Raw genomic sequence first — 16,470 nt, forward strand, 5'->3', positions numbered from 1 at the left:
GCAGCCCACGCTCCTCTTCCTCTCCAGGGCAGCTGGTGATAAACTAGAAAAGGTCAGGGGCAGATTGCTCAGGGGAGCTTTCCCAGAACCGAGTTCTGGCTCCCCAGACAGCTGGAGGGATCTCCCCCCGACACTGCGCCCCGGGGCCCCTGCTATCTCCTGCTGTCCAGTGCTCAAGGGGCTTTTCCCGGTTGGGCATGATTCTGTTTGCTTCTGCCTGCTGCAGGCTAAAGACAGAGGCTCTGTATAGAGCCAGCGCTGCAGTGCTACCGCTCCAACAGGATGGCTGAGCTCTGGGATTTTAGTCTAGGGTTCACCGATGGCTTTGCAGGGGTCCACGAGCCCTGTCCTCCCATTTACAGGCAAACTTATATGTCTGTGCATTTTTTCTAGAAGGGCTCTGGCTTTCATCAGATTTTTCTCAAAGGAGGCTGTGACCCAAAAGATTTGGAGCTGATTCTGAACAACCTTATGTTACAGAAGGGGATCTGGACCTCAGGGTGGAGAAGAGACTGGCTCAAGGTCACATGGAAATTTAGCAGCAAGTTGGAAAGAAGAAGCCAAGACTCCAGACTGTATAATGCTATTTAAGGTCTGACTAAATGTCACCTCCTCCAGGAAACCTTCTCTGAACTCATCCCATCTTCCTCTGTGTTCCTTTGCACATACCTTGATGTGACACCCTATATCACAACTAGCCGCTTCAGTGGAATCTGTCCCTGCTAGGGTGAGACAGCCATGAGATCAGAGACTGTGTCTTATTCATCTTTGTGTGGTGTGGCTGGTGTGTATTACATAAGCATTGTCGTTTATTGAGTGCCTATTATGTGCCAAGGCACTTACATAATGCTCACTCCTCTTCACAGTTGTCCTGCAAGGTAGGTAATATTGTCCTCATTTTACAGGTAGAAAAAATCTCCTGGAGCTCAAAGGGGTTAAGTGGCTTGCCCAAGTTCCCACAGGGAGTGAGTGGCAGAGCTGGGATTTGAATCCCAAACCCTTTTGCATCACCCACATCACCATACTGCCATGGTGTCTGTTCAGCGACGAATGAATGGCAACCACCTGAGGATCTGGTGCAGCGTGGCCCTCATGGCCCCTCTCAGCTAGATTGTGGAGCATCTGGAAGTACAAAGCCCTGCTCCCCAGGCATCCTGGGAGAAAGGGATTCCAAGGAGGGGAAAGGAATCTGGCCTTCAAGGAGCTCACAATCCACTGGGGAGATACTCAGACACCAGTGGGGAAGCCAACAGAGGAAAAGCAATCCATCATGAACTCTTAAAAAGGTATTGTATGTATGTATGACATCCCTAGTAGAAGAATCCCAGGATTTTGTCTTCTGTGTGTTTCTGTCTTGCTTCCTTGAGGCCATGATACTAGCTGAGGTCATCAGTACAGTGAGTTGGGAAAAGATGATTCTGCCACTTTTCCAGATCTTTGAGTGACACGTCAAATCCGAGGCTGATCCCACTTATTTAACCTGTGTGTGAGTTTCACACTGACTTTCTTGCTCTGTGATCATCAGTGATTTCAAATTTGCTGATGTAGCCATGCTTCATCATCACAATTAGAAACCAGACGATGACTCTGGAGCATGACCTAAAGGAACTTGGAGTTTTTCTTTCTTCTCAGCATTGTTGATGCTCTTAAGAGCATTGGCCAGGATGTTCATGTGCACCATTATAGCAGCATGGGAGTACGGCAGAAAGAGATGACTCACTTTTTGTTCTCCTGTCCATCCATCTGTCCATCCAACCATCCAGCCAGCCAGCCATCCATTCATCTGTACAAGTACCCTCCCTCCCTCCCTTTCTCCTACCTACCCATCCCTCCATCCATCTATCCACTCATCTATCTGTCCATCTATCCATCCAAAAAATACCAGACCCAGCCCATGAGCCAGGCACTAGGCTATCTAACCCAAATAGCATGGTTCTTGCTCTCCTGTTTCTCAGAGTCTAGTGGGAGAGTGAGCTGTGAATCAAAGAATCACATAAAGTATGATTAAAAATTTGCAAGAGCCATGAAGAAGTTCAGGATATCATGAGGGCCTCTACCAGGGGTCCTACCAGGTCTAGGGAGTCAGGGAGGGCTTCTCAGAGGAGGTGACATTTCAGCTACTCCCTGAAGGATCCATAGTCTTAATGTGGCTAAGCCAGTGCGAAGAGGAGCAGGAATGTGCGAAGGCCCAGAGGTGGGAAAGAGCTTGGTGTGTTAAAGCAACAGAGAGGAGGCTGGAGTGGCCACTGAGAATGGATCAGGGGTGAGCGTGGGGCAAATCGAGGTGGCAGGGCCACCATGCAGAGTCTAGCATGGGTTTGGGATTTTTATCCTGAGAGCCATGGGGAGTTACTGAAGGGGATTTAATGCAATCTGAGTTGTGTCTGAAAGAGCCCGACAGTAACTAGACTTTATTGAGCACCTACTGTATGCCCAGTGCTGGGCTAAGTGCCCCAGAGGGGGAAGTGAAGATGTGGGAACCGTTTTCTCTGGGACACAGAACAGGATGGGTGACCCTGAAGACCATACCAAGGTCAGGTATAATCGGGCCATGAGTCCTGGGAGGCAGATGTCACCCCTGCCCTGCACCCCGAAGGGCCAAGTGAGTTCAGACTTTTCCGAATTCTTCTCTCCAGCTCCCTACATCCTGGTGCGTGGACCAGCTGTGACCTTTCCTACAGCAGCGGGGGGAAAGTTTAAGTGGGAAATAAGAAACAGAGCAAGAAAGATTGTTTGGGTGTCTTGGGGACTGAAACAGGGCCCCTGGAACTCAGAGCGTTCTGCTGAAAACAGGGGACTTCCTCCGGCTTGCAGGATGCAGGTGGGGTGGCGAGTGGTACAAGGTCATTTGCTGCCAGCCGAGAACCGGTGGTGGATTTAGAGAAACCCCAGAATGGTAACATACACAGCTGGCCCTGGTGGGTGAGGAGCGTCCACGGGCACAGCGGCCAGGGTGGGAGCTGCTCTGATGGCCACACGTCCAGGTCGTGGGGTTGCTGCCGGGTGAACACAGATCCCTGAGCCTCACCCTAACATTTGGATCCAGCGGGACTTGTGTGGGGCTTGATTATCTCTGAGTGAGACAAATGGCTTACCTTAGAGCTCTGGGCCTCACTCCGGATGCACAGGAGAATCTCCTGGGGAGTGGTTAAAAACTATGCATGTCCCAAGCCCCACCCTCAGGAACTCTGAGTTAGTTGGACCGGGGGTCCTGGCATCAGTAGTTTTTGGCCAGTGGTCCTTTCCTGGATTGGGGCGATTGAAACTGAGAGAGGGTTAAATCAGCCCAGGTAACTGGGCCGATAATACGTAGTATGAGCTCTCAGCTCTCGTTCTGGGCCATCCGCTTGTTCGTCCAATCAGAAGATGTTTATCGAGCATCTACTATGTGTCACACACTGATCTAGGCACTGGGAATACAATAATAAACAAAAGAGTCAAAAACCTCTGCCCTCCTGGTGCTGACATTCTAGTGGGGTGGAGGGCAGAGATAGACAGTAAACAAAGACGTAAGTAAAATACATAGTATATCAGAAAGTGTAAGTGCTGTGGAGAAAAATAAAACCTCCTTAACATTGCTGGTGGGGACGTGAATTGGTGCTACCGTGTTGGAAAACAGTCTGGCTTTATCTCCTAAAGCCGAGCATGTACGTATCCTACCACCCAGCAATCCTACTCCGAAGTAGGCACCGTGGGGAAATGCTGGCCCATCTATACCAGGAATCACCTGGAAGAATATTCATAGGGGCGCTGTCCACTAAGTGTCCAAAATTGGGAAACACCCACATGCCCATCTATGGGAGAGCAAATGAATAAATTCCCATGATGAAATATTACTCGGCAGTCAAAACACAGGAACTATAGCCACACATTGCAATGTGGATGGATCTCTGAGATAGAATAGCCAATGAAAAATGTCCCATTACATAAACACGATATCCTTCCTATCAAGTTAAAAGCAACTAAAAGCATACACACACATATGCAATAATAAACTATAAAGAGGAAACAAGGGAAGTATCACTATAGGATTCAGGATGAAGATTATGGTGAGGGGATTATCATGGGGCGGGGGGAACCATCTGGTTAGATGCAGGTTATTGTCAAGGCTATAGTTTTTGTTTCGAGTGGTGGTTTCACAGGTGTTTATTATATTATTAAATTTAATAATTAAATGCTGATGAGAGTAGGCTGTGAATCAAGGGTTATGATTACCCCCTCTTTATTTTTTGTGAACTTGGGTTAAAGATAAAAAAGCAAGCAAGCAGGAGGGGCTAGAGCACGCTGCTGGTGGGAGGTGGATTGCAATTTTCTTTCTTTTTTTGGCATGTGGGATCTTAGTTCCCCAACCAGGGATCGAACCCGCGCCCCTTACAGTGGAGCCCCTTGCAGTGGAAGTGCAGAATCTTAACCACTGGACCGTCAGGGAAGTCCCAGTTTGCAATTTTCAATCAGTTAATCAAGGAAGGCGCCACTGGGGTGACATCTGAGCCGAGACTTGAGGGAGGGGGTAGTGAACCACAGGAGAGACGTAGGGAAGGGTGTCCTAGGCAGAGGACAAAGCAGGTGCAAACGCCCTGAGGTGGGAGTGTGCTTGGCATGCTCTAGGCATGGCAGCGGGGTCCGTGGGCTGGAGGGAGGGAGTGTGGGCACTTGTCCTGCATGGAGGAGAGAATAAAGCAGGCTTCGGGGAGGGGACAGGGAGAATGGTCCAGGGTTCCCCAAAGAGCCCAGATCCTGGATCTGCTCTTCTCAGCAATTTGCCTTTCGATTTTTTTTCTTGGATTCCATGAGACACTTCAGTTTCCTTGAGGTAGTTTAACTGAGTTTCTATTACTTGCAACCCAGTGAGTCCTACTTGGTTAAATCACTGACCCTGTCTGGTCCAGAAGACCGTGGTGCGGGTTACTTCGGGAGAGGTTTCTCAAGAGATAAGTGCAAACTCGAGAGTGGATGCTGTGCAGTAGAAAACCACCCGGAGATGGGAGGAGACCCAGGCCAGCATCAGATACGGGGCATGGAATGGTGATTAGCCCATCCACCGAGTGCTTTTTAAGCATCAGGGATTTTATTAACTTCTTTCCAGCCTCCTGGGTATTAATATAGATTTTACAGGTGAGGAGACTGAGACCCAGGGAGGTTATGACATGCAAAGTGAGCAGCCGAGTGGGAAAACCCCATGTCTGTTTGACGGTGAAGCCCCTGCACCTGGGATACGAGGTTTCTGACTCTTTTCCATTGGTGTGTCCCCTCATCTTTGGGTAACTTGGGGGCAGGTGAGTCCTTGTCACTTCTCCCTCTTCTCCAGCCCCTGGGCAATCTGGAGGCCCGCGGGCAGCTAGGCGTGGTGGGCGCAGGCCATCCCAGGACCCGCTGTGTCTCCAGCACGGAGGGAGGGAAGGGACCCAGAGAAAGAACAGAGTTCAGAGTCGGCTGTGGCGGGCATGTGGCAGGGATGCGGTGCAGCTCTGGGGTTTATGCAAAGCTGGTCCATCTGAGGAAGGCGGGGAGCAGAGAGGAGCTCTGACTTTCTCCAGGATCCTAGTGCATTTTTTTCCCCCTCTAGAAACGGCCAGTTTCGTCCAGGGGAGGGAAGGGCGGGGAGGGCTGCGAATTGAAATGGAAGCATAGCGCCCCCTGGTGGCCTATTTTGGGTCATTGCTCTAATGCTGGAGGGATTTCCAGGTAATTCATTTTATTTTTGTCGTGGTAAAAACGCATAACATAAAATTTATCGCCTTAACCACTTGTAAGCATACAGCTCAGTAGTGTTAAGCATATTCAAATTGTTGTTCAACCAATCTTCAGAACGTTTTCATCTCATAAAACTGAAATTCTATACCCATTAAACAACTCCCCATTCCTCCCTCCCCCCAGGCCCTGGCAATCACCTTTTTACTTTGTCTCTATGAATTTGACTGCTCTAGGGACCTCCTATAAATGGCCTCATACAGTATTTGTCTTTCTGTGATTGGCTTATTTCACTTAGCATAACTTCCCCAGGATTCTTTCATACTGTAGCCTGTGTCAGAATCTCCTTCCTTTTTAAGGCTGAGTAATATTCCACTGTATGTACACACCACATTTTGTTTGCTTCCACCTCTTGGTTATTGTAAATAGTACTGCCATGAACAAGCGTGTGCAAATATCTGAGATCAAACTTTCAATTCTTTCCAATTTATACCCGGAAGTGGAATTGCTGGATCATACGTGCTATGGACTGACTTGTGTCTCCTTCCCCTCCCCCAATGCATTTGCTGAAGCCCTAACCCCACAATGTGACTCTATTTGGAGACATGGCTTTTAGGAGGTAATTAAGGTTGAACAAGGTCATATTGGGGTCCTGATCTGATAGGACTGGCGGCCTTATAAAAAGAGGAAGAGACAGAGTTCTCTCTCTCTTTTCCCGGTCTTCATTCACACATTGAGGAAAGGCCATGAGGCCACAGCGAGAAAACGGTCTTTTTTTTTTTTTTGTGGTACGCGGGTCTCTCACTGTTGTGGCCTCTTCCGTTGCGGAGCACAGGCTCCGGACGCGCAGGCTCAGCGGCCACGGCTCACGGGCCCAGCTGCTCCGTGGCATGTGGGATCTTCCTGGACCAGAGCACGAACCCGCGTCCCCTGCATCGGCAGGCGGACTCTCAACCACTGCGCCACCAGGGAAAGTGGTCATTTACAAGCCAGGAAGAGAGCTCTCACCAGAACCTCACCAAACTGGCACCCTGATCTTAGATTTCCAGGCATACATTTCTGTTGTTTAAGCCCCCCAGTCTATGGTATTTTGTTATGGCAGCCTGGACTGACTATTACAGTTTGGTAAATCTACTTTCAGTTTTTGAGGAAGCGCTGTATTGTTTTCCACCGCAGCTGCACCATTTTACACTTCCACCAACAGTGCAAAAGGGTTCCAATTTCTCTGCATTCTCCCCAACACTTGTTATTTCCTATTTTGTTGATAGTAACCATCCTCATGGGTGTTCCAGGTAATTTTCCTCCTGACCATTCAGTGAAGGCTTACGTGTGCCCAGTACCGGACCAAGTGGGTTCCATGTTTGCTGTCATTTAATCCTCATGTTAGCAAGTGAAAGTGTTAGCATCGTCCACATTTACAGATGAGGAAACTGAGGCACAGAGGTTGAAGGGACAAGTAACTAACTTTAATGTCACCAGCCAGTAATATTTACATCAAGGCCTCAAACTTAGTTGTGTGTCTCTCTACAGCCCAGGATCTTGACAGCAATCCTATTCATCTTGGTGATGATGGTGGTGATGATGACAGCTAGTGGTCACAGAGCATTATGCCTGTGCCAGGTGCTGTCCTCCACTTTTTAACATATATTTTAACCCATTTAAGTTTTACAACAATACTATGAGATATATTACTATCCCCATTTAACAGATGGTGAAACAGAAAACTCAAGTTGCATGCTCAATGTCAGATGGCCACTAAATAGTGGCCAGGATTTGAAGCCAGTGTCCTATTCTGCCTTCCTATGGGCACACATAGCTTCCAGCAAATCCTGTTTATGAAAATCCAAATCCTCCCAGAGTAAAAATGAGGGAAGGAGTATTTGCTGTAATAAAAGCATCACTACCACAACTCTCCCTCCTGGTGTGTATGTGATGCTGTACAGTTTGCAAAGGATTCTCACGGCTCAGAGGGATTAATCCTCATGCCACCTTTGTTGAAAAAGGACTGGTTTTGAGTATGAAAGTGGCCGTGACTGATCTGAGATCATCTCTGGGTTTCTGGGAGCTGGTACTCCAACCCTGGGCTCCCAAGGAAAGCTCAGGCATTTGTAACAAACAAATCAAGTTTGTACCTGGCTCCCTTTTTCTTTTTTGTTTAAATTTTTATTTTAAATTCATTTTGGGGGGCTTCCCTGGTGGCACAGTGGTTAAGAATCCACTTGCAAATGCAGGGGACACGGGTTCGAGCCCTGGTCCGGGAAGATCCCACATGCCGCGGAGCAACTAAGCCCGTGAGCCACAACTACTGAGCCTGCGCTCTAGAGCCCGCGAGCCACAACTACTGAGCCCGTGTGCCACAACTACTGAAGCCCGCACGCCTAGAGCCTGTGCTCTGCAACAAGAGAAGCCACCGCAATGAGAAGCCCGCGCACTGCAACGAAGAGTAGCCCTTGCTCACTGCAACTAGAGAAAGCCCATGTGCAGCAACGAAGACCCAATGCAGCCAAAAATAAATAAATAGATTAAAAGAAAATTATTTTAAAAAATTCATTTTGAACTTAAAGAGAAGTTGCAAAGAATTCAATGAATTATTGTATATCCTTCACTCAGAGTCTTCAAATATTACCATTTTACCGTATTTACTTTCTTTATCTCTCACTCTCCAGTTGATTGGATGAGGCCCACCCTCATTACAGAAAGTAATCTGCTTTACTCAAAGTCTTCCAATTTAAATGCTAATCACGTCTAAAAATACCTTCACAGCAACATCTCAACTGGTGTATAACCAAACATGTGGGCACTATAGCCAGGCCAAGGGAACACATAAAATTACCCATCCCAGCTATCAAGTTTCTTTCATCCTTCTGCTTTTCTGTCCTAGATGTGTTGACATTTCAGCCTTAGCATTGTCACCTCAAGGTTACAAGATGGCTGCTGAACTCCAGAAATCACAATCTCAGACAACAATACTGTCCAGAGCAGTGGAAGTCTTTTCTTTGCCCATCTCTCTCTTAATAGACAGTCTGGGAATAGACTGGAAGACAGTCTTCCCAGAATCCGTTAGCAGACTTCTCTCTAGGTTTAATTGGACCGAATAAGGTCACATGTCCACCTCTAGACCAATCACTGGAAAGGGGACACAGGATGCCAGAATTGGCTTAGACCAATCAAGACTCATCCCCTGGGACCAGGTGGATGAATTTGGGTAGCAAGGGAAAATAGAGGAATTACTGCTGGGTAGGCAACCAACAGTGCTGGTGTGTGCTCGATGCTCATAAACGCTAAGGAGTGAACCAATGGATGATTTAAACTTGGTAGAGGCAAGAGTCCGATGAAGGAAACCAAGTGTGTAGAGAGTTGGCTTGGGTCTCCTTTGCAAGCTTAGCGTTCATGGCTTGCCCAGTGCCCTTGACGATGAACAGGCTATCTGGGAGACCCTAGCTGGTCAGGTAGACAGGGCAGCCCAGTTGCAGAGGAAGAAGTGGCCACCACCAGCCTTTGTCCTCTCTGATGTGACAATCTGGTTCCGTCCCATGGCCTCCCAGCCTGGGCTCTGGCCAACCCTCTGACACCGGGACAGCCATCTGCTGTTCTAGAAGCTGACTCTGCAGGCGGGAGACCGTGGAGATTTCCCCAGCAGGGAGTAGGGGTGGAAGGAGAGAGGGAAGAGAGGGAGCTCTCAACCCCAAAGTTAACAGCCAGTAAGAGAGGTCAAGGGTGGGGACACGGCTCGGGTCCAGGGCTCAGGGGACACAGGTTCGTGCCCCGGTCCAGGAAGGTCCCACATGCTGCGGAGCAGCTGGGCCCGTGAGCCGTGGCCGCTGAGCCTGCGCATCCGGAGCCTGTGCTCTGCAACGGGAGAGGCCACAGCAGTAAAAAAAAAAAAAGAGAGAGAGGTCAAGGGTATCCTGAACGGGGTTGGAAAATTCAATCCTCATTTATAGGATACTCTCCAAGCCTTTTCACATTTACCGTCTTAAGTATCCCCACAGGCAAGGGAGACAGATATCATTCTTCTCATTATATGGATGAGGTCCTGGAGGTCCAGAAAGTCAAAAAGCCTTGCCCAATGCATTTCCTATTGCTGCTGTAACAAATGACCACAGACTTAGTGGCTTTAAACAATACAAATTTATTATCTTACAGTTCAGGAGGTCAGAAATCCTAAAGTCAAGGTGTTGACAGGACTGCGTTCATTCTGAAGGCTTCAAGGGAGAGTCTGTTTCTGTACCTTTTTCGGCTTCTAAAGGCCACTGTGTTCCTTGGCTTGTGGCCCCTTCCTCCATCTTCAAGGCCAGCAGTGTAGCATCTTCCAATCACGCCGCCTTTCCTCACTCTGACCTCCTGCCTCCCTCTTCTAAGGATGCTTGCGATTGCATTGGGCCCACCATCTGGATAATCCAGGACAATCTCCTCATGTCAATCACATCTGCAGAGTTCTTTTGCCTTGTGCGCTAACATATTTGTCACTTGTGGGGATCAGGATGTGGACATCTTTGGAAAGACATTATTCAACCTATCGTGGTTACCCAGCTGAGGAGAGACCGAGAACTTCTGAGCCCCTACATTGTTCCTTTGCCCTTCTCCTCAGCAGTTTCACTGTGGCTGCAGTCACTGACAGATCCTGTTTGTGCCTTGCACACCCCAGTGGCAGCATTTCAGTGGATCCTGCATTTGCCTTTTTTTTTTTTTTTTTTTTTCGGTACGCGGGCCTCTCACTGCCTTGGCCTCTCCCGTTGCGGAGCACAGGCTCCGGACGCGCAGGCTCAACGGCCATGGCTCATGGGCCCAGCTGCTCCGCAGCATGTGGGATCTTCCCAGACTGGGGCATGAACCCGCGTCCCCTGCATCGGCAGGCGGACTCTCAACCACTGCGCCACCAGGGAAGCCCCTAAAGATCATTTTAACATCTTTATTCATGAATTGTCTGTTCATAGTTTTCGTCCATTTTTCTATCTGGTTTTCACATTTTCCCCTCAAATTTAAAGGGTTATTCATATATTAGTGAGAATGGCCCTTTATCCATGATACATGTTATAAATATCTTCTCCCAGTTTGTCACTTGTCTTTTGACTTCGCTTATGGTGTTTTCGACATGCAAAAGTTATGAAAGTTTTATGTAGTCAAATGTACTAATCTTTTATTGCATTTGGATTTTGAGTCATAGTTAGAGGCCTTTTTTTTCCACACACAAGTTATGGAGGAATTCACCCATACATATACATCTAGGAATTGCAGTTTCATGTTTTACACCTAGATGCTCATCATTTAGGAGTTTATTCTTTTTTTAAAAAATAAATTTATTTATTTATTTTTGGCTGCGTTGGGTCTTCGTTGCTGCACGCAGGCTTTCTCTAGTTGCGGCAAGTGGGGACTATTCTTCGTTGTGGTGCGCGGGCTTCTCATTGCGGTGGCTTCTCTTGCTGTGGAGCACGGGCTCTATGTGCGTGGGCTTCGGTAGCTGTGGCTCGCAGGCTCTGGAGCACAGGCTCAGTAGTTGTGGCGCACGGGCTTAAGTTGCTCCGCGGCACGTGGGATCTTCCCAGACTAGGGCTCGAACCCATGTCCCCTGCATTGGCAGGTGGATTCTTAACCACTGCACCACCCAGGGAAGTCCCAGGAGTTTATTCTTGTGTGTTGTGTGAGGAGTGGATACTGGAGTCAAAAGAAAAGAAAAACAGAGAAAGTATTTTTGGGACAACTGGTAAAATTCGAATAAAGACCCTGTATTAGACAATAGTATTAAGTAAATGGTAAATGTCCTGAGTGTTATAATGGTACTGTGGTTATGAAGGATAATGTCTTTTATCTTATATGACCACCTGCAGTCTTTAGGGTTGATACGTCACTGTCTTCAATTAACTCTCAAATGGTTGAGCAAAATTACATATAAGTATGAAGAGACACTTAATAAAATGTGACAAAATATTAGCAATTGATGACAGGCATATGGATATTTATTATCCTTTACTATTCTTGCAACTTTTCTTGAGGTTCAAACTTTTGAAAAATAAAAAGCCAGGAGGAAGCGTGCCACTGCAAGGTTTGAGTAGGCTGACGAGGGCGCCGGGCCCCTTTAAGATGGCCCCGTCCCTTACGTCCCGCCCCCGGGCCCCGCCCACCCGGAAGGGCTCGGCCCAAGTCCCGCCCTTCCACCGCCTACCTCCTTTTCCAGCCAGCCCTGGCCCGGTCCTCCGCAGCGGAGTGTAGTCACGTGAGCCGGGCTGCGGCGCCCCGCTCCGCACCGTCATGGTGGACCCGATGTATGGATGCCCGGGCGGCCGCCTGGCCCGGGCGCTAACGCGGGCACTGGCGCTGGCCCTGCTGGTCGGGCTGTTCCTGAGCGGCCTGACCGGCGCGATCCCGACCCCGAGGGGTCACCGGGGACCGGGGAGGCCGGTCCCACCCGCCTCCCGCTGCCGTTCGGTGCTCCTGGACCCTGAGACGGGCCAGCTGCGCCTGGTAGATGGCCGCCACCCTGACGCCGTGGCCTGGGCCAACCTTACCAACGCCATCCGCGAGACCGGGTAAGGGTTGGCCCGATCTCGCGCGGACCAGCCGGGGGAGGGAGTTGCGTGGGCGCCGGACCTCGCCTGCCCCTAGGACCAGCCTCTTGCCGGTGACAGAGTCCCATCCTTGTCTCCCTGGGGGTTAGTGTCCCACCTCTGAGGCTGCGGCACCGTAGTTGGGTGGGGCTGATGCAGCATCCCTCAGCTCACGGGGACCAGTCCTTTGCCTTCAGCCAGGGATGACAGTACCTCTGTTTCCCTAGTGATACAGTAACTCTTATCCCCACGTAGGCTGGCACTCTCCCCCTCAACCCTCATCTCACCCCCATGACCAGAGGGGTGGTAATGGCTCTCCAGGAGAGATTCTAACTTCCCCATGGGTGCCAGCCCCCCTGCCTTCTTTCCAGAACCAGAGCAGCAGGATTGAGCTTGGATTCCAGGCCAGTCTGAAATCAGAGGGTCCCTAAATTCACAAAGACCCAGACTGTATCATTGCTTGGCCTCTGCTCCTTGCTTCCCTTCTCTCTCCTGGTCCAGGGGAAAGTCGCTTGGCCAGATACTTAGTATGGAGTCAAGCACTCCATCTTTGGCCATCACCGTCTCTATCCTTATCACCGGGACCCAGGCTGTCATTCTGTTGTATGGCTCTTACCTAACTGCTCTGACTGTCTGGGCTCTCATTTCCCCATCTGTGGCTTGGATTTTGATGATGTGCTCTGGCTGGGAAGTTGGGTGGTGTCCCTCTCAGGCCTTGTACCAGGGCTGGTGCCCATTCATTCATTCACTCACCTGGTGCTCTTGGCTATGGGGACACAGAGCTGAGGGGGTCCCCATTCAGTCAGGGAGACAGTGCCAGGAGGGAAAATCCTGGGAGTGGGGAACATCTGCCTCAAAGCCTTGTCAGCAAGGCCCAGACCCTGGATCCACTCTGTGTTGGGGAATCTTGGGGAACCCTGTGTCCCCCCCACCCCCTCCCCCACCTGCACTATCCCATCCTGGGGTCATCCCAGTGCTTAGAATACATTACCCCCTCCAGCAGGCAGGGCTTCTCCCACTGCTGCCCCCATCCATTTGGCTGGCTTGCATTCATTTCTGCAGGTGTTGGGGTGACATAGGACACTGTGGACACCCCCGTTCTGGTGCTTTGTGGCACTTGGGAGTATATTAGATAGATAGACCAGAGATTGTGGGGAGAGGATTTGCTGCAGACACAGGAGCTGGGTGCGGCTAATCTGGGAAGGCTCCCAGGGAGAGGAAACCACAGAGTGGGCTGGCGTCTGTGGAAGGAATCAGAACTCTGTGGCGACGTGACTCTGGAATCTGGTGACCCAGTCTCTGCTGACTCATATGTTTTGGGCCCCCGCTTAGCAGAGCTAAGAGAGATGACAGTCTCTGGATGCTAGGGAGGAGGCACAGAGGTAAGGCTCAGCATGGGGAGGGGCTTTGGCCCCAGCACTTCCCCGCTAGGCTGTGTTGCTGTCAATTATGGAAAACAGAGAAGTGGGGAGAGGGCTCCCCTGCTTGTGCTGGATGGAAAGTTCTTCCAGGCTCAGCTCTGGCGCTGTGTGACCTTGGGCAAATCACTTCATCTCTCTGAGCCTGTTTCCTTCCTGAAGGTGGAGCTCGAAGTGAAATTCGGGGGATCACAGAAAGCACCTCTGTTTATTTACTAAAGGAAGGAGTGAATGAAAGAGAAAGGAGCGCGTGTCTTCTGCCCCCATTTTGCAGGTGGGGAAACTGAGAAGTGAGCCCTGGTCTCTTCCACACTTCTTGCTCTCACTTCACTGTTCCAGCATCTTTTCTGTCCAGTCTGCCCCTTTCCCTGTGGGTTTGACAGCATTTGGGACTATGATGTAGGGAAAACTGTATGGGAAGCCCCCATTTTATAAGCAGGGATACGGAGGCCCTCAAAGACACCCTCTTGAGAACTCAGGAGTGAGATGTAAGAAAGACATCTGGGGTGTCCTGGCGCCCGAGCAGCAAAATCGCTGATTTGCAGGTGACTGTCTTATTTTTTGGAGGGTGGAAATCATGGTTTGACTCTTCTGTTCACCTAGAATTGGGATCCTTCCTCCTTTCTGGCTCCCAGATTTCACCAGATCCTGGGATTGTCAGGATAACTTGCATGTCTCCTTCCCCCATAATCTTTCCTCTTACTTGTGCTGTATATGACTCTGTACTGACACTCCCCGTGGAGCCTGAAACATTTAGGATTTAATGCTAGGGGATCAGAGATGCACCCAGAGGCAGCGCCTGCGCCAGCCTCGCTCTGGTCTTGGTCCTGGGGAGGCCGAACCCTCCAACCTTACCTTTTCCTCCTTTTCTGACCTGATGCCCCCCAACAAGCTGATTGACCTAAATAGCCTTCGAGCTGGGAGAGGAAGTGAATACCAATAAGAGGGAACTAACCTATAAGGAAACTGGGAAACAACCCAAATCTACCACCCAACAGGCAGAAGCCCAGTCCAGTAAAATAGATAAATACCACCCAACCATTTCTTTATCTATTTTTTTTGTATTTTATTTAATTTATTTTTTATACAGCAGGTTCTTATTAGTCATCCATTTTATACACATCAGTGTATACATGTCAATCCCAATCTCCCAGTTCATCCCCCCCCCCCCCCCCCCCCCCCCCGCCGCTTTCCCCCCTTGGTGTCCATACGTTTCTTCTCTACATCTGTGTCTCAATTTCTGCCCTGCAAACCGGTTCATCTGTACCATTTTTCTAGGTTCCACATATATGCGTTAATATACGATATTTGTTTTTCTCTTTCTGACTTACTTCACTCTGTATGACAGAATATAGGTCCATCCACGTCTCTACAAATGACCCAGTTTCATTTCTTTTTATGGCTGAGTAATATTCCATTGTATATATGTACCACGTCTTCTTTATCCAGTCATCTGTCGATGGGCATTTAGGTTGCTTCCATGACCTGGCTGTTGTAAATAGTGCTGCAGTGAACATTGGGGTGCATGTGTCTTTTTGAATTATGGTTTTCTCTGGGTATGTGCCCAGTAGTGGGATTGCTGGGTCATATGGTAGTTCTATTTTTAATTTTTTAAGGAACCTCCATACTGTTCTCCATAGTAGCTATATCAATTTACATTCCCACCAACAGTGCAAGAGGGTTCCCTTTTCTCCACACCCTCTCCAGCATTTGTTGTTTGTAGATTTTCCATGATGCCCATTCTAACTGGTGCGAGGTGATACCTCATTGTAGTTTTGATTTGCATTTCTCTAATAATTAGTGATGTTGAGCAGCTTTTCATGTGCTTCTTGGCCATCTGTATGTCTTCTTTGGAGAAATGTCTGTTTAGGTCTTCTGCCCATTTTTGGATTGGGTTGTTTGTTTTTTTAATACTGAGCTGCATGAGCTGTTTTTATATTTTGGAGATAAATCCTTTGTCTGTTGATTGGTTTCCAAATATTTTCTCCCATTCTGAGGGTTGTCTTTTTGTCTTGTTTATGGTTTCCTTTGCTGTGCAAAAGCTTTGAAGTTTCATTAGGTCCCGTTTGTTTATTTTTGTTTCTATTTCCATTACTCTAGGAGGTGGATCAAAAAAAGATCTTGCTGTGATTTATGTCAAAGTGTGTTCTTCCTATGTTTTCCTCTAATAGTTTTATAGTGTCCGGTCTTACATTTAGGTCTCTAGTCCATTTTGAGTTTATTTTTGTGTATGGTGTTAGGGAGTGTTCTAATTTCATTCTTTTACATGTAGTTGTCCAGTTTTCCCAGCGCCACTTATTAAAGAGACTGTCTTTTATCCACTGTATATCTTTGCCTCCTTTGTCATAGACTAGTTGACCATAGGTCTGTGGGTTTATCTCTGGGCTTTCTATCTTGTTCCACTGATCTATATTTCTGTTTTTGTGCCAGTACCATATTGTTTTGATGACTGTAGCTTTGTAGTATAGTCTGAAGTCAGGGAGTCTGATTCCTCCAGCTCTGCTTTTTTCCCTCAAGACTGCTTTGGCTATTTGAGGTCTTTTGTGTCTCCATACAAATTTTAGGATTTTTTGTTCTAGTTCTGTAAAAAATGCCATTGGTAATTTGATAGGGATTGAATTGAATCTGTAGATTGCTTTGGGTAGTATAGTCATTTTCACAATATTCATTCTTCTAATCCAAGAACATGGTATATCTCTCCATCTGTTGGTATCATCTTTAATTTCTTTCATCAGTGTCTTATAGTTTTCTGCATACAGGTCTTTTGTCTCCCTAGGTAGGTTTATTCCTAGGTATTTTATTCTTTTTGTTGCAAT

General features: G+C 48.4%; 1 protein-coding gene across 2 annotated transcripts in view; it reads left to right on the top strand.

Annotated features, from left to right (window-relative positions):
- The first annotated feature begins 11,867 nt into the window (after positions 1 to 11,867).
- PLBD2 (phospholipase B domain containing 2) overlaps positions 11,868 to 16,470 on the top strand; it is a 29,069-nt gene continuing 24,466 nt past the window's right edge. The window contains exon 1 of one of the 2 annotated variants that reach the window (XM_027124665.1): positions 11,868 to 12,218. In XM_027124665.1, coding sequence (XP_026980466.1) covers positions 11,941 to 12,218 — 278 coding nt within the window. In that variant the 5' untranslated portion in view covers positions 11,868 to 11,940. The remainder of the gene's footprint in view (positions 12,219 to 16,470) is intronic. The other variant, XM_027124666.1, reaches the window with a different exon arrangement.

This window comes from Aethalodelphis obliquidens, unplaced genomic scaffold, assembly GCF_003676395.1.
Source record: "Aethalodelphis obliquidens isolate GAN/ISIS:26980383/991018 unplaced genomic scaffold, ASM367639v1 scaffold28, whole genome shotgun sequence".
NCBI classification, from domain to species: Eukaryota; Metazoa; Chordata; class Mammalia; order Artiodactyla; family Delphinidae; genus Aethalodelphis; species Aethalodelphis obliquidens.